Below are 27,947 nucleotides of genomic sequence, written 5' to 3' on the forward strand. Positions count from 1 at the left end.
TATAAAAAATGCCCTTCGGATTTATTTTAGATTCAGGTCTAACATGCTGCAAACACGGGTACATGTGTTAAACATGAAGAACAGCAGACTCAGAAAGTGCGAGTTATAGCTAATATGCACTCTTTTTTTTTTTTGGTTAAGATTTATTTTTGGGCTTTTTATGCCTTTAATGGAGGGATATGACAGTGGATAGAGTGACATGCAGGAAGGAAGTCACAGGTGGGATGTGAACCCAGGCCGCCTGCTTGAGACGACAGCCTCCATACATGGGGCACGCGCACTAACCACTGCGCCACCACTAACATGCACTCTTGATGCTTTTTTTTATCCCACTTCATATCGATATCTCAATATTGAAAAAGCAATCGTACATTGCACATTTTACTTATCTCATGCAGGCCAACTTTAGAAGTCACTTGGCAATGTACTGCTAAAACAACTAAGCCATTACATTGCCAAGTGACTCGATCACTCACACAATATGAAGGCAGATATTATTATTGGTCATATTGGTTGGTGTGACTATTTGTGTTGACAGAGAAATATTTGCTAATTAATGCATGAGTTATCCAAATTATGACCTCATTAGCATACATGATTATATGTAATGTATGATGGTGATTATAGCAGGACATGCTGTTTCGCTTGTTTAAGGCAGTGGGAGAGCTGAGAGAGAGACAGGCAGCAGGGGAGAGAGAGGACATGTGCTCAGCAGGGTTTTCGTCCTGTGCCAGCAGGGTTAACAGTGTGATGTCTCTCAGCTGAGGCCAACAGATACTTACTCCTGCTCAAGTCTCACTGAAGCTGATTCTATTTTTAAAGGCCACTTCACTTAAATGAAAAAGAAAATAACATATTGTCCTGGCTTTCATATGTTTTTCTTTGCAAAAAGAACTGTGCATAGAAGAAATGTATTGTATGCCAGATATACCCAGAATGTTTGAGCACACCATGAGCAGATCAAAACAATTAATAGACACTGAAATAGTTTGTTTATATGCAAATAGAAACATATGTAAGCACAAATCCATATATAAATACTAGCACATTCATCCAGTACAGGTATAATACTACAATACATTACTCTTTTAAACTCAGTCAAGATCAAATTATTGCCCAATATCTATTCTTACGCACCTGAAGACAAAGAACGAAAGTCTGCAAGTTTGAGGCTGCAGATGGAAGAGTATTCAAATGTGTTATGGCCTTAAATGAAAAAGCAGAATGTGCTAATGCAGTGCGCCGCACTGGGATGTTCAAGTTTAGAGCCTATTGAAAGGATTTGCTCATTTACTCCAAGTGGAGCTATTTAATAGTGGTGCAGTCAGGAGGTTGGTTTAATTAAATATAGACAGAGTCTAAAAACAGAACAATATTTTCAAATCTTAAGAAGTAATACTTGAAAAATGTGTGATGGTGATTATTTAATAATTTCCCATCAAAAACTCTAAGTCTAGTTTAAAGAATCTCAGTTGGTTCCACGATAGTCTTGATGGCCCTGCAAAGCAAAATACTTGAATACTTAATTAAAGTTATTATTTCTGAAGATTTTCAGTGATTAAGTGTCTGTAAAGTCTCTATCTTTTGCTGATTGAGTTATTACATTTCTGATTGAGCCTGTGGCCACCAAATCTGCATTTTATCTTCAGTATTTCAAAACAAGGAATCCAGCCAACTTCTCTAGGAACAATCACCAGCAGGGGTTGGCCAATCAGAGCGTCTGAGGGAGTTTACTGTGGTGTACCATTTTCTCTGGTCCGTGCTGTTTGTGAGTAAACGGTAAGTATAGCCAAACAAACAAACAAAGAAAAAATCAATGACTGCATAAAATGGCTCTTCAAACCAAGTGCAAAGCCAAAGCAAAACAAATGGCAACTGACCTCAAGGTGGAGAAAACACATCATCAGCTAGGACACTGTTTGGATCTCTGGTCGGGTTCTAAACAAGTCATTTTAATTCTTCACTTGTTATCTGTTGCCACCATATTCACATGCTTTGTTTTGAAGTGCTCCTCTCAGATTAGTGGACAATCATGGTCATTAAAGAACACCATTGCAAAAAGCTTCTTTCGTCAAAATCAACACTCCAATCCATGTTGCTTTAAAAATGCCACAATACAGGGTGCTGGATGGCCTGGCGGTTATGTTGCGCACCCCATGTGAGCAGGATATGGTCCTTGCCACAGCGGCTTTGGGTTTGAATCTGGCCTCGGATCTTTGCTGCATGTCATCCCCCCACTCTCTCCTCCCTACATTTCCTGTCTCTCTTCAGCTGTCCTATACAATAAAAAATACAACTTTAAAAAAGCCACACTATTTCTCTATTACTCCCAAAAGTCAAGAGTCAAAATTAAAACACCAAATAGAGGGTTTTTTTGTCCGTTAAAAATATACATATTATGTTTGAGGCATTTGCTGAGGTGGCTTCTTACTGTTTTTTTCTGCGACTTTTCTGTCATGCTCGCATCCTATAGAAGAAAAAAAAACAGAAATCCCTGAGCACTGAGTGTTCGTCCTAAAATGTTATTCATTGATAGCTAAGCTTTGCACATCACATTTTAGCAATAATCTATTTACCACTGCGCAGGGCTAATGCAATATTATACAGTGTTCATTCTGAAAGTAGCAGCCCCACCCCTTAACTACATATTGATCTTATCTGAGCAATTTAGCACTGCCTCTCTTTCCTCCACCTCCCCTCCCTGGAGGAAAAAGCAATACAGCCTCATCATACACACCAACCGACACACAACAACACATAAACAGTAACACACGTATGCACATATACACTGTGGGTGCGAAAGAGGGATGTGTGCGTGTGTGCGTGTGCAAAGGGGGGGGGGGGGTCACACTCGAATACATGACTAATAGACTGTCGACATAGATAAATTACTTTTTAAGTAACAGAAAATTGCTCTGTATTCCATTCACTGAACAGTAGTTGCCTCTCTTCTCTATATATCTTCCCTCTTTCTTTCCCTGTCTTCAGCTTGTTCGTCCTCCCTTCCTTCTGCTTCATCATCATCATATCTCCCTCCACACGCCCTCCTCATCTCTATACCTGTGCACCGCAGAGTCCCTTCTGTTCTTCCAGTTCATTCTCCTTACATTTCCACCCCTGTTTCCAAAGCAACAAGTGGCAAAGTCTTCTTTTTTTACTTTGTGTGTGTGTGTGTGTGTGTGTGTGTGTGTGTGTGTGTGTGTGTGTGTGTGTGTGTGTGTGTGTGTGTGTGTGTGTGTGTGTGTGTGTGTGTGTGTGTGTGTGTGTGAAAGGAGACAGAATAAGATCTGGGACTGCACAATAGTGGAATTATGCAAATTAATCCACCCAGTGACAATGGATTAGAGCGGCCTCTCTCACAGCTGACAGAAGGAGCTCTGAGAGTCACTTTAAACGATTCTTGCCTCATAAAATCAGATCCACACTCCAGCTAAGATTTCTGCCTCCACCTTTTGCCTTTCTGCAGCCCGGATTTTTAAAGAGCTGCAGGATGTGTGTGCCGTGTAAACAGCCCTGACATCTGAATACTAGATGCAACAGTTAAAAGAGCACAGACAGAACCTTTGCACCGCATAAGGAGACATTATTATTGAATCTTGACAGCTCTGCCGCGACACAGAAAATCTCCAAATGCATGTTTTATAAGTGCGTCTGTTTGCTGTGTGAAGGTGTGACAAATTATGTTTTGATGATTGGTGCAACCTGTTTTTCTCCTGTCAGACAAATAACACACACACCTGTGGCACACCCACGTTCCACTATTTTATTTTCACCTTTTTATGTGTATAGCGCCTTGATAGTTTTATTTACATGATACAAATTCTTTGAACACCAAACATTAAGCTGCATTTTACCTTTCCACGCTAAATCAGATGAGTCTTTTCTTTATCAAATTAAGAATTGGAGAACCTGACAGAAATGTTAACAGCAATGTTCAATTATTACTTTTTGTTCAGAACACTGCCGACTCTGGAGAGGCCATAACAAAGCCTGCCCTTATTCTTTGAATTCAAAATGCGTCATTGTCAGGAACACACCACAGGCCCTAGCTGCTCAATTTCAATCAGGCTGATAATAACATGTGGACTTGGCTGTTTATGTTTAAGTGCAATGTGAGCAATACCAGAATAAACAACAACAACAACAACAAAACAGCAGAATAAATAAATTGCAGAAACATTCATTTAGGTAGTGCAGCGTGTTTATTTAGCATTTACACTTCAGCCCGTCCAAAGCATCGCTCAGTGGCTCGCTAGGTGGTTTGAGGAGTTGAATCTTCACACGTTCTCTGTGCACATCAGAGGCATTAAAGTGGTGACTTTTATGTACACGCTCCTTATTAAAAGACAGGCTACAGCCACACCAGCAGTTATGTGAGGCTGTTCTTAGTCACAGCTGTGCTCTGATTTGTAATGTTTAAATGTCAACACACAAACATGATCATGAAGACATGGCTGCTGATGATTAGAGCTGAAGGTCCTAGACATGTGGCATGTATACACAGAAATAAAAATTAAAAAAAGGTGAAATGCTGTCCCAGGCTGGTGATACTTTTACCTCTTGTGGCAGAAAAATGCTAACATTATCCAAACCAACTGTAGTGACTCCACAGTGGCAAGTGATGTGGATTTTAGACAGGAAGTCAAAGTAAATTCAAATAAGCATTATGACAGGTGTTATTTACCCTGTCAGTCAAAATGACAAACAGCGAGTAAGTCTCACACGACCTCATAAAGCAGGAACAACTTCTGGCATCTTCACCATCTCATTTTAGCATTTTGTTGTAATGATTTTACATATAAGAACCAAACACAATGTATATCTAAGCTGCTGAGATATACAATAGCTTTACACGTACAGTATTTGTCAATAAACCAAAAAAATATGACCGACGCTACAAATTTCATAGTGATGTCGTCAAACATGTGAATCTTATGGTGGCCACAGATAACAAATCACAGGAATCCAAAAAGTCATCAAGGATTCATCCTCTGGGTTTGTTTCTGAGGGTGGTCTGCATAAAAATATCAAAGCAATCCAATCCAACAGTTGTCTATAGATATTTAATTCTGGGAATTCAGTGATGGAAATCAAACGAAAGCATACCAATAGAAATACCTTGAATGTTGAGTTGTGCTCCTCTGCTGTGCATTCACTCAATATATGATAGATTCTTGCATTAAGATTTTTTGATATTGCAGACTTGTTGAATACATAACAGTTATGGTAGACATGTGTATGTCACCTCTTTTTCCACATTTGTTTGCACTAAAGGCTCAAACCTTACTACAGCCGTTTACTCACTTGTGTGAGCTTAGATATCTTGTCAGGAGCTTTGGAGCAGCATGACAGCAGGTTCCGGGTTTCATGGTGCAGTGCATGCTGTGAGCCCTCAGGTGTACATGTTCAGGATATCCAAAATAAACAAGATTAGTGCCCTTTCTTATATGATATAGCAACTCCTCTGTGCAAATAGGCAGGGAGACTGCACGCTGTGAAAAACACAGACACAGGTGGTTTGAAGCTGAACATGTGTGTATGTGTGTGAAGATAGCGTGGTAGATAAGAGGAAGCTGAAAGGGGGAACGAGAGGCTCAACATTTAGCACTGCATCTCGCCGCATCCTCCCCCCTTCTTTCTATGTGGGTCCGATAGAGGGCAGATTTCATATCGCCCTAATAACACCCTCCAAGGGGTCTCAAGATGCAGCTATTCCATCTCCGCAAGAGCTGCCATCATCTTTACCTTGACAATCCTGCCCCTGTCAACAGCCGTCAACCCCTGCCACCCCTGAGCTGCCTGATATTGACAATAAAACAGGAGGCAGGATCAGCGGGGCGGTGTGAATGTGTGCACGCATGCGTGTAAGTCTGCGTGTTGGTGTAAAGGTCCAAGAGTGGACACTCAGTCCCAACAACAACACCCAGAGAGAGCTGGGATATTTGCACCTGGTAGCTCAACTCTGGCAGGGCGGGATAAAGACAGATTTCATGGAGGCATGGAGAGGAATACAGAGAGGCAGCCGCACAGAGAGAAAATGTATAATGATCTGCGTTGTCACAGCCATGACTTTTGGACAGCTCTGGTTACTCTCAGCGCGGCGCAGTGGAGATGGAGAATAGTAAGCCTTGTCATGCATCATAAATGTAATTCCATATGGGAATGGAGCTCTCACACACAAAAGAGAATAGGAAATTTGTGCACCCCCATGAAGAAGAATGTATTGCCTTTTACAAGGTAGCAGAGGACATATTGTGTGGCAGGCCTCATAAACACATGCATGTTTCTCTCATGAGTTTTTCTGGGATTTGAGAGAAGGCTGTACCGAATGAGAAAGAAGCAGGATTAAGAGGCAGAGAAGCATAGACACTATTTACAATGAAATGGCTGTACTTGGTGAGAAGGGAGAGGATGAGGAGGAGAGGTCGGGAAGAGATGAGAAAGGGGATGATGTGATCTCGGATCTGAATGTGAATGGGGAAGGAGGTTGAAGGTGCAGGCAGAAATAATCAGGTGTTGGATGTTTGCGCTGATAGATACAAGATCAGCATGCATGCCATTTTGCTCACCCCTGCCCCTGAAGAGCTCTTCTGTTGCAATCTCAAAGCCCCCTTTCTTTACCCCTCCTAATATTTGTTGCAGAGGTATCAAACAAAAAATGGATCTCCTGAGAGTGGAGGGGTTTTCATCTCGCTGTCTCTGGTGGGATTGTTAAAGCAGACACTGTCTATAGATCTTTAGAGGGGGGGGGGGGGTCATGGCATTCAGAAACCTCCATTTGTTGGCGCCATCATCCCCTCAGTAACAATAAAGGACAATCAGTGTGTGTGAATCAGCTTGTGGCGAGAATCTGGACCCTTGCACCTCGGGGTGAAGACCTTATCATTGTCTTAGCTTGCTGCACAGCTCTGACAAGGGAGAGGCAAAGCTTAAGACATCATGCTCAGATTTGGTAGTGCTTACTTTCAGTATATCTGGCTATTTCACCGTCCTCTCCCTGTGATTTAGCTGCATCTGCAGTGAGGCTGATCAATAGATCACACCAACAAGAGGTCTTGAGGCCAATTAGGCCGGGCAGGAGAGCTGGTGTCAGGCCACGTGTCAATACCCAAGCTTGTCTGCTTTTAGGAACAATGGATAAGGACTAGAGGCAGAGAGATATAGCTGAGTGTGTGTGTTTCAGTGTGTTAATGTGTGTGCTGCAGACACTGATTTACATCAAATGACCAGCAGCCCATCCTGGAGAACATCTAGCACGTCTTAAAGCTCTTGACCGCACCCCGTTTGCAATAAATGCCTCCTTCAATGTCGGGACTGGTGCTACATACCAAACAGAGCAGAGAAGTTTGATGTGGGAAGCCAGATCATATGTCATTGTCCTGCTTTCATGTACTATACTTCAGCACCCTCTGTTGGTTGAAGAGATTACAACCGTTTTCATCTATGTATGCAGCGAAGTTCATACCAATGATCTTTTAGTGAGCACATTTCCACCCAGCTCCTGACAGAAAATAATTGTCATCCCCTGAACCCAACATATTACAATGTTGGTTTAATTTCCCCTCGCCTTTCGCAAAAATCACTCCAAGCCTGCCCAATCCTGGAATATAATTTATCTGTGTCTGATACCTATCTTGGATTGATCATGCAGGTGAATTAGTTAACCTTAATTGGAAGCTTTACTTAGTGAAAGGCTGCAGTGTGCTGGGGGTTCACACACAGGGAGATACCATCCAATTGATTCAGTATAGGTTTGTAAAAGACCTGTGGACAAGCGATAACTGCGCGCGCGTGTGTGTGTGTGTGTGTGTGTGTGCCCACACACACACACACACACACACACACACACACACACACACACACACACACACAGAAACACATATTGCCTTTCTCTCTCTCACAGTCAAGTTAATTAAAGAGAAGTTGCACAATCAGGTAGTCGGAGTAAAGGCAGAATTAGTTGCCCTCAGGCCAAGCCCTTTAAATCTTAATCAGACGTTCACTAATTGAACTTTATTCAACAACTAGTCATAAATTAAGTATGTTTGCTCTCCGACAGGTGTCAGTTTGTGCATTTTTGCACAGTTAGCTGCACATATAATAGAAAAGCCTGAGTGATCATCAAGATCTGCAGCAATGGAAAATCATAGCACTACATATTGACATATTGCAATTGCAAACGTATGTAACTTCGTTTTCCTATCATTGGATCAACAAATAAAATCTGCCACAAACAATCTGCCATCAAAAATGTCATTGCATATTTCCCTTAACAATGTAGCCCTTAAATCATCATATAACAAGTGACAAACATACAATACTTTTTCAATTTTCACTTTCTCTGAACTCATATAAAAAAGATGGAGTCATTACCATTAAACCTGCCTGCTCCTAAAGCTAATGTACCTGAACATAGCTGTGCCCACAGAGCTCTTTACACAACAGTATACATTTTTATAATCGAAAAGAGTCATGGTGAGAAATCATTTTTTTAAGAGTGAGCTTCATGTGAGGTATTGTCATTTCTGCCGTCATCAAAAGGAAAACATAGCTGTGTACATTCTTTAAATTAAATATTGTAAAGTAAATGATGCCTATTTTTAAGACATAGGTTTCCAAAGTTTATTCGACACCAGATGACAAAAGTAGGCTAATTCCCCCCCATAAAAATATGCCAAATTAAATTAGGCTTCTAGCTTGTTTCTCAAAGCTTGACTAACCAGTCATGTCATAACAAATCCTGCTCCGGGCAAACACACACTTTGGTGCTGCATGCTTTGGCATCTTAACTGCTCTGCGTGTCAGTTCAGGCCATGAACAGCAATCCAGCCATTCTCAACCTGGGGGACTCCAAACTTGGAATTCAGTTCATGAATCATGCAGACCCCGGGCTCCGGCATGAAATCACTCATTTGTTCCATTTTTCCACGGACGGAAAAAAGTTGGACTGTGAACGCCACGAGCTATAGCAAGAATGAGGATTTTACTAGCTCGTAATGCTTTCAGGAACTACCCACTTCACTGCGATTCTATGAATAGAGAGAAGATTGGGAGCAGGACGGTGGAGCTGAGGGACTGAAAGAGGAGGAATGGAAGAAACGTACAGCTCCATCCCTGAGAAATAATTTCATCTTGTATGTTAAAGCACTTCCTGGAGAGTGACCGGCCTAAAGACAGACTGCAGCCTGAGGTTATCAGGTGCTTTTTTCCCCCCTCTGATATCAGTGTTGTTAAGTTTTACAGCAGGGAGGTTTCGGTGGTTTGACGTTCGCAGACGCCTTAGCTGCTGCTGCATTGTCCTCTCTGTCTGCTGGATATTGAAAGAAGGGATTCGAGATTATTCAAAATATAGATCAGAACTGGCATTTGGAACTTAAACAGGTAAGCCTGTTTGATCTGTATCTGGATTTGACTTTTTATTTTATTTTATTGCAGATTATGATATAATTGAACTTTTACGGTTGCAGTAAAGAGTATTTCATTCCACACTGCTCATAGGTCGCACCATTAAAGTTAAATATGAACATAAGCAAAAACACTATTGGTGTTTCTGGCTTGTATGTGGTATTTTAAACTGCATGTAAAACTGTACATGTAGCTTACTAGGCAAGTACAGGCAAGAACACAAAGACACTAAACTATGTTGCCAGCAGGGAAAAGGAGAAGGTAATGTCAGGTAATCATTGACACAGCAAAACTGTTGACATTTCCAAGATCATAAAAAAAAATGCCTAGACTCTAGGTGGTGTGTACACGTGCATGAATGTCAGCTATCTTCTTTAGAAAAAAACTCACTTAAACGGCCATCAATCAGAAAGAGCAAAATGTAATCACTGTAGGCTGTGAATTTCTCTCTTTCTGCAATGTAAGCGTTCTTAAGGACGTGCAATTCACACATGGTGTGTTGTGGGGTTTTTTTGGGTTGTTTTTTTCATTTAGCTGTCGAGGAGTTCAGTACATGAGCTCAAAAATCCTTAACAGCAAATCCTCAAGTTAAACTGAGAGTAGTGAATCAACAGAGAACAAATCAGGAGTTTTTTTTTGCTTCAGAGCTCCTCTCACTGGAGGCTGAAAACACCTCTGTCTGCTCCACATACTTTGCATTTATCAACACTTACTCTGTCAGGCCTCCTCAAGTCCTGGCTAGTGTCCTTTCACAACAGCTGAGTTGCAGCTACTATATAAGTGCTAAAATAACACTACCTGCCTGTATTTAAGCTGCATGTATAGCTGTTGAAATGTCTGCCCTTAACAATTAAGAGATTTCAATTACAGTCCATAATTCTCTTAGAGCAGCAATCCTAATTGTGCTTCAGGTGACTGTTACCTAAGTTTTTCCGCATCTTTAAGAATATGTATCCTCTCCATCAACTGTAGAAACAGAAGTTGTTTGTCAGGACTAATTACAAATGGTGCAAATATGTTAAATGTCGTTGTTATGAACCCTCCTCGGTTGGCATAAACACAAGGTAGTGATGTAAAGAAGGACAGGGAACTTGTACAGAAAGCAACACCCATACCCACGCATACACATGCACATTCACATTCACACACACCCCTCCACTGCAGGCACTGAGGTCCTTGCTGCTTCCTTTTTCTCCCCAGGTCAAAGGGATTTCTCTGTGAAAGCTGCACGTCAGCCCACCACACGGTCATCATGCGTAAGCCGACAAAAGGTAAGATCCCTGCAGGTAGTGTGGCACAGCTCTGTCCCCTACTGCTTAGAGCTGCTCCATTTTTATTTTCAGTTTCAATTTGTTCATGAAAATAAACACATGTACTTTTCTAACATAGGCTTAAAATATATAGACATACGCCCCATCGTTGTTGTCAATGGCCCTTCTCCATTATTATTACAGTCATCATTATGTCATATTAATGGAAGATATAAGGAAACAATTGTCCCTTGTGCTGTTCTTTTTCATGGTGTTTGTTTGTATAATGATTAAACCAGCAGTCAAGGTTGGTTTGTACTTGTGCATTTTGCAGTGTGCAGTAAGATTTGAGTTCCTTTAGAGTTTTTAGTTGCATTTTGCATTTGAATTACTTACCTATGTATCTGGCTGCTACTGACAGTCAGGATTCTGAGAAGACACTTGGTATAGCCTATATAATAGAGACTCTGAATACATAGATTTTATCACCATAACATTATTCAAGATATGTCTGCCACATAAAAAAAAAATGTTCCTCTCGAGTCTTCACCTTTCTTTTTCTTTTCACAGCTAATGATGACAGTTGCTTAAAAACAAAACGACAGCACCAACTTTAGAGTCTAAAGAGAACATTTTCCTGAGATGTGTGTGAATGCTCACCTATCTGCCTATATGAATCACATTATCATTCCCCAGTTGTTGACACTTAGCTCAGTATTAGTAAGCTAAAGGAATGTTTGGGGTAATCATTAATCCTGTGAGCGTGGTTACCGCAGGATCCAGTTGTCTCAGTTTTTCATGTGACTCATTATTCGAGTGGGTGTGTCAGATAATCTTTCATTTTAGATTACGTGCAATGCTTTTTGCCAACAGCAGACTGTGGAAATAAAGCGTGAATTATTTCTGAGTGTTTACAAAACTAAATGTGAACTCCTCAGCTGAGTGAGTAATGCATGCTGTTTTTTTGTTTTGTATATCTCCTTCTAGATGAGATTTATGCATATGCACTGTCAAAGACTCTGACAAAGGTTTCCTCACCTGCGACTGTGGGACTCTACTCTTCATGTGAGAACCGAACGAGCATGATTCTCAGACGAATGGAAAGTATGTTATGTTATCCCTTTGTGTACCCCAGCATATTGTATCTTTCACCACTTAAAATCATGTGATTTCAGTGCATCTACGGTCCATGGGTCAAAGGATTTTAAAAAATTCTTACGTGGGCACCAAACACAGAAAAGTAAACTTGGAATGACTCCCACACTGTGTTTGTTTTCTGTTTTCACCACCCAGTGTTAGCTGTAAACACAACTGCAGTGTGTGAAATTATGGTATGTTGACTGTGGAAACTGCACCTGTTAGCAACAGAAATGCTGTGGCAGCATGTAGCGCCACAGGCATTGGAAAAACTTTTTTAAAAAGAGATGTCAAAGAAAAGGTCAAAAAACAGACCCAGGAAAATTCAAGAAAACTAAGTAAGGCTGAAACAAAAAAAGGAACTGCAAGCTACAATTCTACAATTCTACAATTCACTTAGAAGACGCTTTTATCCAAAGCGACGTACATCAGAGAGTGAGTACAACACAAGCAAGGATCTAGAAAAAAGGGGAACAATGTCAGTAAGAGCAAACGATCAGCTTTGAGTCCGATTGGACACACACGTGCTGACAGGCATTGCACAGAGGCAAAGCACAACATCGACGGCAGTTCTTGAGAGCTCTGATCAGTATAGAAACCATCTTATAAGTCATCGTTATCAAACAAAAACAATCGTGACAACCATCATCATCATCAATGATATCGAAACCATCATATTTAAGTTAGTAGGTATTCATGAAAGAGCTGGGTCTTTAGCTTTTTCTTAAAGCTGTCATCTCTTTCCTGCCACTGCTTTAATGAATGAAACTTTACATTCTCAGCCTCCTCTAACTGGAACCTAGCACCTGCCCAGGTAAGTGTAGGAAGAGATCAGGCCTTCAAATGGTTCAGAATAACAAAACATTAACCTCACATTTCCCTTAATTAACTTATGGGTACCAACACACACCAATGAGTGCTTACAAATTTCATTAAGTGTAATTAAGAACAGTATTTTCAACTATCATCCCTGAGGGCATAATGATAGAAAACCATTTTCTCTATTCCCGACAGAGCAGCAGATCTACCCAAAGATCACAAGCAACAAAAACTTAACAAGCACAAACAGGGTGTACCCCTTGTAACAGATCATATTTGTATGAAACAACAAAACAAGCTTTGAACAAGCTTTTGCTATTTGTATGACCTAATACATAATACATCAGCCCAACTGAGATGTAAAAATAAGTAAATATACAAAAAACAGAATTAATGTTGCCAATCAAGTAGAAAAAAAGAGGAGAAAAACACGTTTGCATGTAGCACAATCCCATGTTGAAATCTATTCAAAAATGCAACAATATAAACTTCATGTTTGTTTCTTGCACTGACTTTGCCACTGCAGTCAGAAAATCAGTGAGCTATGACTGAGCCTGTGACCGACCTGTGCAGCTCCTCAGAGCTGGCTGCTGCTTTAATTAGTTTTTCACAACCGAATGATTGATTGAAAAGTGGACATTGTATTTCTGTCCTTCAGGCCTGCAGGGGATCTCTTTTGCCGTAAGTACACACATAATAATTCTCATAACACTGCATATATATCCTGGCAATCAGAAAAAGAACACTAATGTTTTATATGAAAGGTGGTAAATAGTAGTAAATATCCATAGTTGCCTTCAAGAGAATGTGTGCCACTCTCAGAGTGTCCATACCATCCAAACCATCCCCATCACAGACGACTTTAACAGAGGAAATGCAAGCAAAACACACAGAATCAAACTGTGTTTTAAATCCCTGACTGAAAATTCATGAGCATATTTTCAACTGATGAAAAAAAGACAAGCAGGTGCAACAGTACACGGTCCATTCAGTGAAGAGCTCCAAAAGAAAAGTTGGGTTTAAGGTTGTTTCTTTGTGTTACCTAAAAGGTCTTGCAGTATACATGGTGCACTGTAAGGTTGTCACAATGATTTATTTCTCAAACCTTGGTAAAAAAATATATATATATATATATATATATATTGCACACATAAGACCAAGCTCTATGTTCACATATCCAGATAAAAAATGATGCTTCCATTTTTTGTAAGACTACCAATAAGTATGCTACTGTTATTTAAGAAAAGTCTTGTAACTAGGGGAACTACAGGAGGCTGGGCTGTGTGCTTATGATACTAATGACACAATGATGATAACTGACACAAAAACCACAACAGATGGCATTACTACTGAAAACCATTCAATTATCCGGGGAATATAATCCAATTTCTCGTTACTAAATGTGCACAGCAAGCACAATCATGTGCAAAATTGAACTAAACAAAGGCAAGAAAACAAGTAAACAACCACCACCACAACAACAACAAAAAACCAAAGTCCACACAAAATAATTCAGCTTGTGTCCATAGCACTGCTTTGGTTGAATACTTTAAAGTCCAGCAAGTGAATTTGCAGTTGCGTGACAGCTTTAGCTAACATTAACCTGTGGGTACTCAACTCAGCAAGACTAAAGAAACATATTACAGCTCATTACTTACAGTTTTAATGCTGCTTCTTCAGACAGTCCTCTTTTCCCCTTTCCTCTTCATCGTCCCTCCATCTGTGGCATCACGATTTCTCCACGTTAGCATCCCCTTTGCTGGAAGTTGTCCATAATAGTAACCAATATAATCCACTTTCCCTCGTTTCTTACCTATCAAAAGTAAAGGCTACTTTCTGTGTAACAGTTAACTTTCACACTCTATATTTAATAGACTTGTTTTCACTGAACCAATTAAATCATATGAATTAACTTCTAGACTAAACAGACTCAGACTCAGAATTAAGTTTGTTTGTAGTCCCACACCTGCATCATAACGTCCTGCAAGCATACAAACCAACCAGCAAAGGTCCCATCACGAATCAATCATTACAGTTAGCTAGGCTACATACCGGTAAATAAAAATAGTAATATAAATATACCATAAGCCAGCTTGATGTCAAGATGAAAGTATTAAAAAAAAATTGTAAGTATTTTACATTTTAAAATTCCTGGGGAAAAACAAATTCCTTTTCATGTCTGTGTTTCTGTAGGAAACTCAAGGTGTTTATTTTCTCTGTAACTGGTTTTGGGTGAACTGCCATATTATAGGCCTATCATAGTTGTCAAAAGCAAAATAAGTAAAACTAACCAATTTACTAACTTAAAAACCTTAACCATTGTCTACATCTCTTCCAATGCCCACATGTTGTTTTAGTTGTCACAGGTTTGTCCTTAGATTTACCAGCTCGTTCAATTACCTAACCTACCTGTAATACTGTGTTTTTATTTTTTTGTTTGTTTCAGTTTACATGAAGAGGGAAACTTTGAGGATTGAGCAGGAACATGAAGGGAGATCCAAGCCCCGCTCAATTCCTCCCTCAGCCACTGACTTTCTAGGGCTCATTGTCCGACTGCTCTTCTATAGGCCCATTTGGACTGAAGAGAACCAGCAGCACCATAACATCAGGTTCATTTCTGTACATTTTAGTGCCTGGCACTTTGCAGGCAGTGACCTGCTATGGGCTGGGATTGCCATACGACTGTTACGTGCCATGCAGATGAGCTTTGGGAAATTACAGCTTGTACTATACCGTGTTGCTCAACATGATGAAGAAAGGGAAGTCCTGAACAAGGTTTGTGATTTTTTTTTCATATATTTGGTCATAAAAGTATTATATTCACCACTTCCGTTGCATCCTTTGATGGAAATAATTGCTTATTTATCCTTAGAGGAACATGAACATTGAACCAAATATCAACACAATCTATCCATAAGTGGAGATATTTCTCAAAGTCATTGGGATTTACTGTCTACACTATAAATGTAGGTACAAAAATATGCACTATTTAATAGATAGATCGTTTTGGAACCTAAATGTTTAACCAACCATTTATACACCCAAATTGCTATTGTGACAAAAATATGAAAGTGCTGTGGCCAAGTGGATAGGACGCGTGCTCCATACAGAGAGGCTGTAGTCCCCGAAGCAGGCAGACGGGCTCAAATCAGACCTGTGGCTCCTTTCCGACATGTCATTCCCCACTCTTTCTGTCCCTGATTCACGACTCTATCCACTGTCCTATCACTACAATAAAGGCATAAAAAGACACAAAATAAATCTTTACAAACAAACAAACAGTGTAAGTGATGTATAACATGCTTCTCTTGGTTCTGTATTTTCTTGTTTCAGAAAGTGGAGGAGAGTCGAAACAATTGGAGGTCCAAAAAGATTTGCTGCTGCCCTCTGTGGTTTCTCCTGCTGTCCATTCTCATAGTACCGATGGTAATCCTGGTAGTCATGTTCACTCTTGGTCCTCCCAAACCTGAGATAAAACCAGATGAGGAGGAGAATAACACAAACAGCCAAGTGGGTGTTCTCGAGGGTCTGTTCATTGCTGCGTTAGGAGTCCCTGCTGCAAGCGCACTGAGGTTTGCCTATCAGATGGGCAAGAACCTCATCTTCAGCCAGGATCTGAACATCAAGAACGGGATGGACAATGAAAAGATCAGCAGCCAACTGGGTTTCATGAACGAAGTGAGGAAGGAAATGTGGTTTCTGACATGCTTTATCCAGTTTATGGAGGTATTCGAGAGGAGGAGGATCCGAGTTGTACTAAAGATCACCAATCTGGATCGGTGCTCTCCGAAGAAAATCGTTTCAGTTCTGGATGCAATCAACATACTGCTTTCAGAAGAAGAGAGTCCCTTTATTTCCATTCTGGCCGTCAACCCTGATGTTCTTGTACAGAAGGTGAACTTTGCAGATGGATGCTTCAGCAAAGAGGACAGAGCTTATGCACTGCTGAACTCTATCATGACACTGGCCTTCACAGTCCCTCCACTGGGTGACGATTCAAGGCGCAGTTTGTTTGACTGCCTGACCAAAAATTCCAAAGACGGATGTAGAACTGGGGGTCGGAATGAGAAATCTTCCTCCAATGTATCACTAATTGAAATTGTCTTGGAAACCAAAGAGTCAAAGCCATTGATTGATAAATCTACTGCGGCACCGGATGTAAAGGAGGAGGAAGTGGAGAAATTGGTGAGGAGTATCTTGACCAGCAATGAAAGGAATCTAAACCAGTACATGGTAGATGATGCCATGTCCATGAGGAGGGTGATCAACACCATCAGAGTGACCGTGATAATCATGAAGGCCTTAAATAAAGAGCTTCCTCCACCAGATTGCATTGCAGCATGGGTGGTCTTGGCCAATGAGTGGCCCTGTCGCCTCAGCTGGATCATCCAGTGTGTGGAAGATGCTCAGCAGAGAGCAGATATCGATGGGAAGAAAGTGGACAACACTGATGAGTCAAAGACCTTATGGGAAGTCTTCACCGAGTCCAGGGCAGAGTTGTACGTGATGAGTTCACAGATCGAGGACCTCCTCGAGCAAGACGGAGATCCTGAGATGTTTGAGAGGTTTCTCAAAGTTGATTTCAAATTCACTGTGAAGAATTTGAAGACTTTTGAACTGGCGATGGTGAACTTGGATCATTCGATCAGGAAGGAGCTGGCTCAGATCAGAGGGACATCCAGTCTGAAAGATTCTGGCTGGATGAGGGACCTTGCTCCTCTGCCAATCGCAACCATCATCAAAATGGATAAAGAGGATGTTTGTGAAGAGGTAAGACCCTTCGAAAGATTTCAGACTAGCTTGACCTGGAAGTATCCATGGTGACAACAAACAACAAACAAATGCTGGGTAATCAAGAAAACAACACTTGCTGAGCAGCTGCATTATCAGTGTTACAACAGAAGAACATCTTGTGTATCGGTTTAAAGAGCAGCCTAACAAAAACTCTTCTTCGTTGAATGAGAAAGTCAGCCAATAATTAGTTTTCCATTCATACCATGAGCAACTACAAGATGATTTTCACACAGCGTGAGTATTTTTCTGCACAGCAGAAGGGCATAGTGGATTTGGTTTCCCTGCTGAGCAGTTGGAGGTGTACAGCTTGTTGTTGGCAGCTCTTTATTCAAACCCTCACAGTGGCTGCTTTTTCTTGTTCCATTACTTTCTGAAATATTAAGCTAGATGTGCTCTTAAAACATGCAGTGAATAGACAACTTTTACTGTCTCATCTGCAAATACCGTACATTGCATTTCTTTGCAATCAATGACACCCCATTTGTCACCACATTCATTCTTCTAGTTTTAAGCAGTAATTTAATTTAGATACAGATACAGAGATGGACGGATTAACAGTAAACATTGAGGCTGTTAACTGAATGCTGCTCCATCTCCTGGAAAACCTTGTGTGGGGTTGACGATTTTAATAAAGTATGCAGTTTCAAGCATTACATTAAACCGACCTATTAAGATGTTAAAACCTTAAATGGCATTTTCTGAAAATGCTGAACATAAATGTATTAAAGCTGGGATTCATTTCATAAACATCTTAAAGTTTATGGTCTTATTTTTGTACATTTTGTAACAATGCTGTATTAGTTGATTAGATTCTTTAACCCCACAAAACGGAACTAAACAGAACTGTCTGAACTCTTGAAAATGCAAAAGAAAAGTATTTTCAGATCCACCATGTCATATAAGTGAACACTATGGGACTACATCATGTTCTCCTCTGCATGTTTAACATTAAAATGTTCTTGTTTTCCCAGTTGATGAGGTTGAAATACCCTCCTGAGTATATTGATATTGTGAAGAGGAATAACCTCAGTGGTTCAGCACTGATCTTTGGTGATGCAGCTGATCTTAAGGACCTCCTGAATATGACCTTTGGTGAATGGGCAACTTTCAGACTGCACTTCCTTCCGCACTTGCCAACGCAGCTCCGACCACAATACAAGAAAACGACGTCAACTCCTCCTCACCCTCAGAACCGGCTGTCTCGATTACATGCTGCCCAGCATTACTCGTCTAACCCCAGTCTGGTTAAGAACTGCATGTAGGAATCCACGACAGAGCCATGAAGTCTGGCATATCTAATATTGTGATTTAAATATGTAAGATTTCAATAACACCTGTGCTTTTAATACAGTATATTCTAACAAGTCAAAATGTTTGTTGTGAAAAGGGCCTGGACAACACTGCTGTATTTTTATAATTAAATGGGCTATGGAAGGTGGAAATAGAAAATTAGCAGGGCGACAAACAAGCTGTGAAATATGTTAAGAAAAGGAAAAACATACAGATGAACCAAAATATCTGTAAAAAGCTGTAATTTACTCATGCATAAAACTTTAATAATGTGTTGTCCTTGTTGCTACATTTTCTAATATCATAAATAATGTGTTCTGTGCCTTTACAAAAAACATAAAAGCATGCTAGAATTTTGAATCTCTTGTACTGTAAAAAATAAAAGAACTGAACATTTAGGTTTAAGAAAAGCTGTAGTAGCTTCTGTGTATATTTTCTTACAATTGACATTCACGAGTATTTTTTTTAGATAGAATTTATTGATAATGAAGATAATAAAATACAGCATAAGTATAAGCTCCAGTAAACCATAATGCTCTTTTTAATGCTAAACATTGAAACAGGTCAGGCAGTAAATGAAATGTAAGCTTATGTGTGCAATAATTAAACTGCTCATCAAAGTGTTGTTGGGTACTTTGTCAGGTTAAAAGGAGCACTAGGAATATGCTGATTCACCAATGATATTCGAACATCAAAGTAAAAATAAATAAATAAATAAATCAGCTGAAGGTTCATTTCATCCGGATTCCTTTGAACTTGTTTCCCTCAGAAAGCTGAAAAGGTTCATCCGTCTAAAAATATCAGAATAATAACCTCGGGCATTTACAGTACCAGCCAAACATATTAGTGAAAGTGTACAGTAAATATGTGTCTCAGCACCCGTTTGTAATTGTAAAAGAATCTTTTTGCAGCATTTCTTATCATTGAAGCATGATTTGTCCAAACCAAATATTCATGTTTTATCACACTGGGAGCCAGGGACCATCAGTGCAAATGAAAAAGCTATGGAGTAATTCTTTATGAACTATTTACCTGAGCATTAGAACCTCTGTAGCTCAACACATGAACAGAGACCTACACAGTATACATCATTATCTAAGATCTAATATATGTTGGACACAGATTAGTATTAACATATCCAGTGGATTATCTAACACTTGGTCGTGGATTGAGGCTTCTAGTAGTAACCCATATTACAAATTCAAATTCAAAATTCTTTATTTGTCCCCGGGGGAGGGAGGGCAATTCAAAGGCACACAGAGCAGTAAATTAACAACAGTGCAGGTATACTAAACATTTAAACTAAATAATAAAAGTGTCACGGGACAGATTACCTTTTTCAGAAAATATTTATTTCTTAAATCAGAAATAAAGAATCACAGAATCCTAGAGAATAAAGTGTCTGCTTTGTTACTGTTCACATACTGGAAGAATACAATCTGAAATGGCAACAAGGCTAGTAAAAGTTAGCTTTCAGTATATACTTTCTCTAGATAAGATATATAAACTAAGGCTAAACTGTTGGATGTCTGTATGCCAGTTACATTTGAACCATTATTTGTTCTTTAAGACACATAGTATGTATATATATATATATTCAAGGCACAAGGATTATTCAATATAATGCCAAACAACAATCTATTCAAGTTCAAGAAAATCTTATTTTAATCTATGACATATATATAGAAGTTAGCTACTTTACTTTAGTAGCCTTCTGGGTAAAGTCAAAATATAACGGCACAACAAATGTCTTGTTTAAAATAACTAGAAGTGGACAATTTAGGAATAAGTAAAAAATTAAATCAAACTGTGTATAAAAACAAACAACAGAAAGCATCTAATAAGCAACTTTTAGACAACAGCAGTGATAGACATGTATACGTTTGAAATGGATCACAGATTGAAATGACAAATACTCATCATGTTTGATTGTGGGTCTTTATGTTGTGAAGCAGAAGCACTCGTTGATATTTTAGCATCGCAGACATTAGTAGGAACACTTCCACATTGTTTGGTTGGAAGCAGCTCACTTGCGTCCTAATGACTCAGCCAGCTTCTTCAGCCTTTTCTTCAGCTCCAGGGGGAACTTCTCATAACACTTTTTACAAACGGGCTTCATGTCAAACTCAACAAACTTGTTCCTGGAAAAAAAAGAAAAAAGAAGACTATGTCAGTGCCAAAAATTCAACATTTTCGTTTTACATTTCCCTCCAGCATGAATCATTGATATCCAAGAATTATCTTGACATCAGGTTAACTTTATCTGAACACACAACCTCTTGTTTTAAATTCTATTAGGCAGCAATGTCAATCTTCAAGTGTGGAATTACTATGGTAACCAATGAGTTTTGAACTTTAGTGCAATGAGCAACAGCAATAACTTCACTCATCCTAACAAAACCTCTAATCAGCTGACAGAAAATTCATCTGTAATTGTTTTGTTAATCACTTAACCATTTAATTTAAAAAGCACATTTAGAAACATCTTAACTGATTGAACAGAACATGCAGCGTTAAGAAAATAAAACAAATACAATCAATGCTTTGTGCCACTAAGAAGATGCAACTGGGAAACTGAAGGATAAACATGGCTGTACACGCTCAGGACAGGTTACTTGTTGCTGTGGTTTGTGGCTCATGAAGTTAAATTGTTTGATCATCCTTTACTGGTGTTAGGAAATGAACAAATTACATGTTTAAGCTTTCAAATCTGCCATTGCATTATTGAGATTATGCAGCTTCAAGTATTTTAGTGAACACTAGTTTACTTCCAATCTCAATCATGCAATATGAACGCATTGTGCATTAAGCTCGTTTCTTATCTGTTCAGTGTCACTTGACTCATTTCTGCATGTGGTTGTGTTTACTGTATGCACAAGATGGTTTGGTTTTTTTTGTCTTATACTGGGAATGTTGTTGAATTGAGCAAATTGTTTCTACTCGTTTGATCAAGTAGTGTCTCTGTAGATTTTAGTTTTAGTTTTTTTTTTCGAGTAAATCGTTGATTGACTAAAGATGAAAATCATTGCAGAAGCCCTGAACTCTGAAAATGACTAAATGGGTGTCTGATTAAAAAAAATTAAACAATCAATAAACAAAATAATCATTAGTTGCAGTCTCACACCGAATAAATCAATGAAGAAAAGCTCATCATTTATACATATATATATATATATATATATATGTATATACACATAATATAATATAATATAATACATGCACATTTTTGTGTAAAACCAAAAAAGCATGCCATAGGAGTAAACAAGGAACAGCACAGAAAAAGAAGAAAGCAGAGGAAGAACACACCAAGAGATGGAGTGCTGAGTTGTTGAGAATAATAACTCTACAGACTCGCAGCAGGTTTTTTCTTGCAGCCTTTGGCATTGCGCTCACGTCGGGCCAGACGGCGTTTTAGCTCCTCAGGCATGCGCTCATAGCAGTGCTTGCACACTGGCCTCAGGTCAATTTCAACAAACTTATCTCTGAGTTACCATGGAAGCAGCAAGTGAAGCGTGTAAGAGGAGAAATTGGAGGGAAGAGGGACGAGTTGTAGCCAGAGAGTGAAATACACAAAGACAGGTTTAAACATTAAAGTAGTGGTTAAACGCATGTCTACATTGTTACAGATAGAGGAAACAAACAATTGGCTGTTAGTATTGTACACAAACAGTTAAAGAAGCAATTAATGAGCCACATCACTTACTTGAGAGTGAGTTTGGTGTTGCAGGTGGAGCAGGAGAAACAACTGACACACCAGGCCTTGTTGAGAGCAGACACCACTGATGGAATCACAAAGAAAAAAATTAAATGATTAAAATCCAACTCCTAGAAATCTTCAAGCAAAATTTCATGGAAATGTCTCCAAAAAATGTCAAAATAAGAGCGTTATCATACTGTAGTTGTACTCACCATCACCTTCAATCACACGGTTGCAGTGGTAGCACACGTCTCCAAAGAGCTGGACAGCGGAACAAGAAGAAGATTTATGTACAGCAAACATACTTTTCCTTACGCAGAGCAATGAGGGATTTATTGCATTGTGTTATTCGAGACATGATGCTTGTCGTGTCCCCCAAAAAACCTTGACATGATTTGGCTCCTTGTTCCTTACCTGGTTGTAATGAGTCTCACAGTAAGCCAGCCCCTTCCTCTCGTAATGCCGATGACCGAGGAACGGCTTCTCACACTTGGCACACACAAAATGCTGTAAACAAAAACAAATGTTGCTGAGGGAAAGAGGGAAAACTCTTAATGAAGGCACGTGAAAGAGGAGCAGATGTCAACACACATGGAGAGGGAGCTCATTTCTTTTTTGTAGTCTGAATAATGAATATTTCACGAGCATTACATGAATATATTTATGTTATAGACTTGAACTGTAAAAAAAAAACTCTTTCCATAGTGAGCTTTCATTTTTGTTTTGTTGTTTCCCTATCAATATATCTGTAATATTAATAATGAAAGTACTTAATTTAATGTCTTCGGTCTTTTATTTGAATGGTACAAAATTTGGCAGCCTCCAGATGGACGAACATACAGCTTGATGAGGAAGAAGTCATTTTCTAAAGACGTCCTCCTGCCTCAAGTCAGATCATTACTAGTTAATTGGTTCTGATGAGGCTTTTTCATGAATTCTATTTTCCTGTGCTTGAATTTGGCGCAATGGCGACAAACATTACACTTAACATCATCGATACAAAGGTAATCTGTGAAACTTTTAGCCACGTTTGTTTATGCATGTGTTTTTTTTTATGCATTCTCTCTAAAGCTGAAACCTCACTTTGTGTACCTCTCTCTGGGAATCTGGACACGTCCACTCATTGGAAAGATTAAGTCCATCATGGTCACAGCAAAAACAGGTCATGATTACTAAGGTAAACTTTTAATGACCACGTTTTCTTTAGAATTAAACTCCCTGTTTAAACTAGCTCTTTAAACAACAAACAGCAACAGGAACTTTTAATTGTTTCAAGTATTCTTGCTAACAAACCTCCACATGCCACTGCTTGCCCATAGCATTGACAACACGCCCCTCGATGGGTCTCCTACAGGCTCCACAGATTGGTACACCCATCTTGTCGTGGCAGGGCAAACAGAAGAGCTCTCCCTTCAGTTCCCTGGCTTCAACTGTCAGTTCCTTGCTGCATAGAAACATGGTAACGCATATGAGAGAGAGAATACAGGTTTTGAGCATTTGAAATATAATCAGCCTGAGAGTGTGTCGTTTCTGTACTAAACTGACACGATAGGTGAAAAACACTGACCCACAGTTGCTGCAGTTGAAGTGGTCTGGGTGATAGGGGTCGTTCTTAAAGATCAGAGGCTGCTCCTCAATGATGGCGTGGCACTTCTGGCAGACATACTTGCCCAGGCCACGGGCTTTCTCGCGGTTATGGCAGGGGCGACACAGGTGCCTGAGGTAAGTGGAGGAAAGAAAAGAAAAATAGGGGTGTCAAGAGAGACTGCCTCAAATAATGTTTTGACATACTCTGTCACAGCTGCTCAGAATTCCATTATTTATAAATACACAAGTGTACAAGTCACCAGGTTTGGCGTGTGTGTAACCACCTGCTTTACAGGCTGTCACGGTGTTATATTAAGACTGTAATAAGATGGGAAACTTACCTGCCAGCATTTTTGACAAACCCCACGTCCGCAAGCACAGCCTGGCAAATGTTGCAGCAGAAGCAGTCCGGGTGCCAGCTATTGTTCATGGCCTTAATGACACGACCAATGATGAACTCCCCTGAAGGAAACCATGAGTGAGAGATCAGTTTAACTTTGACATTTCTAATGAGGTTTGGACTATATGCTATGTTGTTGGTCGTAATGGTAGTGCCTTATGAGCAATCCTTTCTAGAGACCTAGTGTTGCCACAACGCTCTTCAGTGCTTTCTGTAGTGTTCTCAGAGTGACACTTCAATGTTGAATGCATTTTAATAGTCAATTTGATTTAATTAAACCATGCTGGTGTCCCTCTGGAGATTAAGGAGTGAATTACAAGGTTTAAAATGCATTCTAAACATGATTAGGTATTTCTGAACGGAAGTATGAATAGATATGAAGATCAGAAGGGAAACTCTAGGGTCTTATCTTTTCAGAGAAATTAAATAGAGTTCAGGGACGCTTACACTCACATGTACCATAGTGCGCTACAAAAGAGAGGTACAGTGAAGGATGAATGTTTGGCCTGCAAAGCATGGAAGAGTGTGTGAGCGCTCTCAAATAATCACTGAGCAGTACAGACTAGTGGTGGGCGATATAACGATCTTAGATCGTGAAGGATTTTAACTTGCTGACGATCTGCCAAAGCAGAGAGATCGTAGAACCGGGCTTATGTGTTTATTCTATCATGCTGCAGTTAATGCTCCTACACAGACGAGTCCCTCCTTTTTTGCTCCGCAGCGGTGAAAACGAAACTTAAAAGTAAAGTCCGCAAAAACAACTCCATCTCGGTTATATGCAAATGTTCTGATATTTTCTCAAACCGACACACTGTGAGCAACATTTAACTAATCTGCATAGTTTGCATAGTTAAATTTACATCTCAGATAGCGACACAAGAAACCGATAAACGAGCCGGAGAGACGTTAACAGTCTGCAGAGAGACAGACAGAGATGAGAGATATAACCCCGGTGTTTAAAATGTTGCTGTCTGTCTTTTCTGCTCTCTCTCAGTTTTTAAAAGTTACTTATTAAGCCTCTCCACCCGAAGCTCACCTGTTGTGATAACTGAATTTATAGGGATTAGGCTAAACAATGTTACAAAGCATCAGGCAGGTGAGAGTGAGTAACCATGGTGACTGTCTGTCTGTCAATCAACAATGTCCTGCCCCCTCTGTGAATTAAACTTCTTTCAGTAAAACTTACTTTGATCATGTGTCACAGAATGAACACATTCTGTATTATGTTTGATTATATATAAACTAAACTAAAGTTAGTCCAATGATGTCATAAAAAAAAACAACAAAGGCTGCAGAGCCTGTATGAAGCTTCAGCTGTAGAAACTCTGCAGGGTTAAAATAGAAAAGAAACACAAGAACTTGAAGTCTACATGTTTTTAAATGAATGCATCACTGCGTGAAAATGTTCCTGATGAACATAAAAAGAGGACACATAACTAAATCATAATTTCAAAGTGGTGAGGAAAACCTTCAAATTGTTCATAAATATTGATCAAATTGAGGGAAAGACATTTCTGTTGCTAAAGATGTTCTGGGTGAGAGACCTCCAGACCTCCTACAAAGATGTTTTTCCAAATAGATTAAACTTGTCAGCGCAGTTTTTGTGCATTTAAAAACATTATACAGGGAAATAAGTTTGGTTGAACTGGTCAGTAACTTACAAATTTGTCTAAAGATCAGTATGAAAAAAATTGTGATCGTGATTTTGCAAAAAAAAAAAAATTGTGATATGATATTTTTCCCATATCGCCCACCTCTAGTACAGACTTAATAGGGGACCAATAGAAAAGATCCAACAGCCACAGGTGTTGCATTAAGGTCCTTTTTTTTTACAGCCATGTTATTTATGTGATGTCAACTTCCAGTCACATTTAAAATAAAACATGAGAAGGGAAGTGAAATCACTTATAATCCACACATACTTTTTTCCTGTTGACATTTCATTAAAAAAATGATTGTATCAATAATAAAGTGGTCACAACTCCCTCTTGGCCCACATAACCCCCATAAGTATAAGCCCTGGGTAGCCCCTTCATTGAGAGGCCATGTGACACTCACCACACTGGTGACAGCACGGAGCAAAAAGCATCTGGAAGTCATGTTCACAATATTTCCTTCCTTCAAACTGCAAAGAGAAGATCAGAAACATTCTCTGTATGAAACCAGACATGAAGCGCATTAAGTATTGCTCATTATTGTGTTGATAAGAAAACAGTTGTAAAGAACATTTTGAGTACATTACCTCATAGAAGAGGCCCTCTGGAAACTGCTGGAAACACTGGGCGCACACAAAGCAGTGTTCGTGGTACAGCTCTCCATTACTATTGACAATCTTCTCAGTCGCAGCAAAGCCACTTTTACACCGCTCGCAGGCCGCATTGGCCAGGGCATTAGCAATGCTGTTCCGTGAGACAAGAATATAAACATTAGTGCATTACTTGTTACAGAGTCCCCGAGAAATGTTGGGCTGACAAATAACTGGGGTGCGAGGCTGCACCGGTGTTTATCATTTGTCACATTGCTCCTACATTAACTGCTCTGCTTGTTTCAGCAGCTGTTACCATGGAGAATGGAAACAATTATGTGAATCAGTTTGACAGGAACTCACTAACACACTAACTCACAGCACAGTCATCATCACCTAATTTGGTAAAGGAATAGAGGTACTGAAACCTAACAGAGGGGCACTGCATTTCCTACACACACACACACACACACACACACACACACACACACACACACACACACACACACACACACACACACACACTTTGTACTTCATATACACATTCTCACAACTTTGTTTTCTATTATTTAGATATAACTCGTTGAATAAACTCTTTAATGTCAAAGCCTGCGTGTCAATGCAAGTAGACCAGTGAAGTAAAAAGTAATTGCTGACTGAGTAAAATATGTTAATAATAGCCAAGCTGAAGTTATAATTAACATACAAAAAGTGAGTGCAATTTTTTTTAATTTACAGTCATATTAGGAAACTATTCATACGTTGCTGTAATCAGTATGTGAACGCCCAACAATGATAAATATAGACTGAGAATTAAAAAGGGAATTTGTCAAGTTAACTGGACTTAAAGCTACAATGCTAACTAGCTCGCAAGCCGTAGAGTTACTTAGAACAAATGTAGAAAACACACACACACACACACACACACACACACACAAGGTAACGTGATGTTGTTAGCTGTAAGTAAAGTGAATACTGTCGCTTGGGCCAGATTTGTAATTATAATAACATTTTGTGGGTATCCTACACACGTCTTGTTATCTAGCTTAGCAGTTAGCTTTAGCTTGTTCCCTCCTGAGGTTGTTGATGTTTTGCTACTGAAGTTACTCAAACTAAAGAAAACACTCACCTGCCCGTCATTCCTGCCACCCCAAGCATCACCTTCTACCACCACAGATTCAGAAATGTGGCAAACAGACGGACTTGTGTGCTGAAAGCTCTCAGGTGGGGGGAAAGCAGACTCGTCTCCTCCCTGTAGAGCCGAAACGCAGCTGAGGTGGCAGAGGGGGTTTTTGACCACCCACTCAGGGTGTGTCCCGTAGA

General features: G+C 39.7%; 2 protein-coding genes across 3 annotated transcripts; one reads left to right on the forward strand and one right to left on the reverse strand.

The window, feature by feature from the left end:
• Nucleotides 1–8,791: 8,791 nt before the first annotated feature.
• On the forward strand, nucleotides 8,792–19,319 carry nkpd1 (NTPase, KAP family P-loop domain containing 1). 2 transcript variants are annotated; one of them, XM_061035719.1, is made up of 6 exons: nucleotides 8,792–9,198; nucleotides 10,606–10,676; nucleotides 11,643–11,759; nucleotides 15,058–15,386; nucleotides 15,945–17,381; nucleotides 18,377–19,319. In XM_061035719.1, the coding sequence occupies exons 1-6, from the start codon at nucleotides 9,137–9,139 to the stop codon at nucleotides 18,665–18,667; spliced, it is 2,307 nt and encodes a 768-aa protein (XP_060891702.1). In that variant the 5' UTR covers nucleotides 8,792–9,136; the 3' UTR covers nucleotides 18,668–19,319. The 2 variants fall into 2 exon arrangements, with proteins under 2 accessions (XP_060891702.1, XP_060891711.1); XM_061035728.1 differs by lacking the exon at nucleotides 8,792–9,198 and adding an exon at nucleotides 9,217–9,381.
• A 706-nt stretch (nucleotides 19,320–20,025) lies between these two features.
• On the reverse strand, nucleotides 20,026–27,925 carry LOC132972704 (LIM and senescent cell antigen-like-containing domain protein 1). The gene is made up of 10 exons (XM_061035740.1): nucleotides 27,754–27,925; nucleotides 26,622–26,778; nucleotides 26,438–26,504; nucleotides 24,321–24,441; nucleotides 23,960–24,109; nucleotides 23,686–23,836; nucleotides 22,807–22,899; nucleotides 22,605–22,653; nucleotides 22,399–22,474; nucleotides 20,026–20,836 (listed from the first exon to the last, which is right to left on the reverse strand). The coding sequence occupies exons 1-10, from the start codon at nucleotides 27,780–27,782 to the stop codon at nucleotides 20,722–20,724; spliced, it is 1,008 nt and encodes a 335-aa protein (XP_060891723.1). The 5' UTR covers nucleotides 27,783–27,925; the 3' UTR covers nucleotides 20,026–20,721.
• Nucleotides 27,926–27,947: the final 22 nt, after the last annotated feature.

The sequence above is a fragment of the Labrus mixtus genome, chromosome 1, assembly GCF_963584025.1.
Source record: "Labrus mixtus chromosome 1, fLabMix1.1, whole genome shotgun sequence".
Taxonomy (NCBI): Eukaryota; Metazoa; Chordata; class Actinopteri; order Labriformes; family Labridae; genus Labrus; species Labrus mixtus.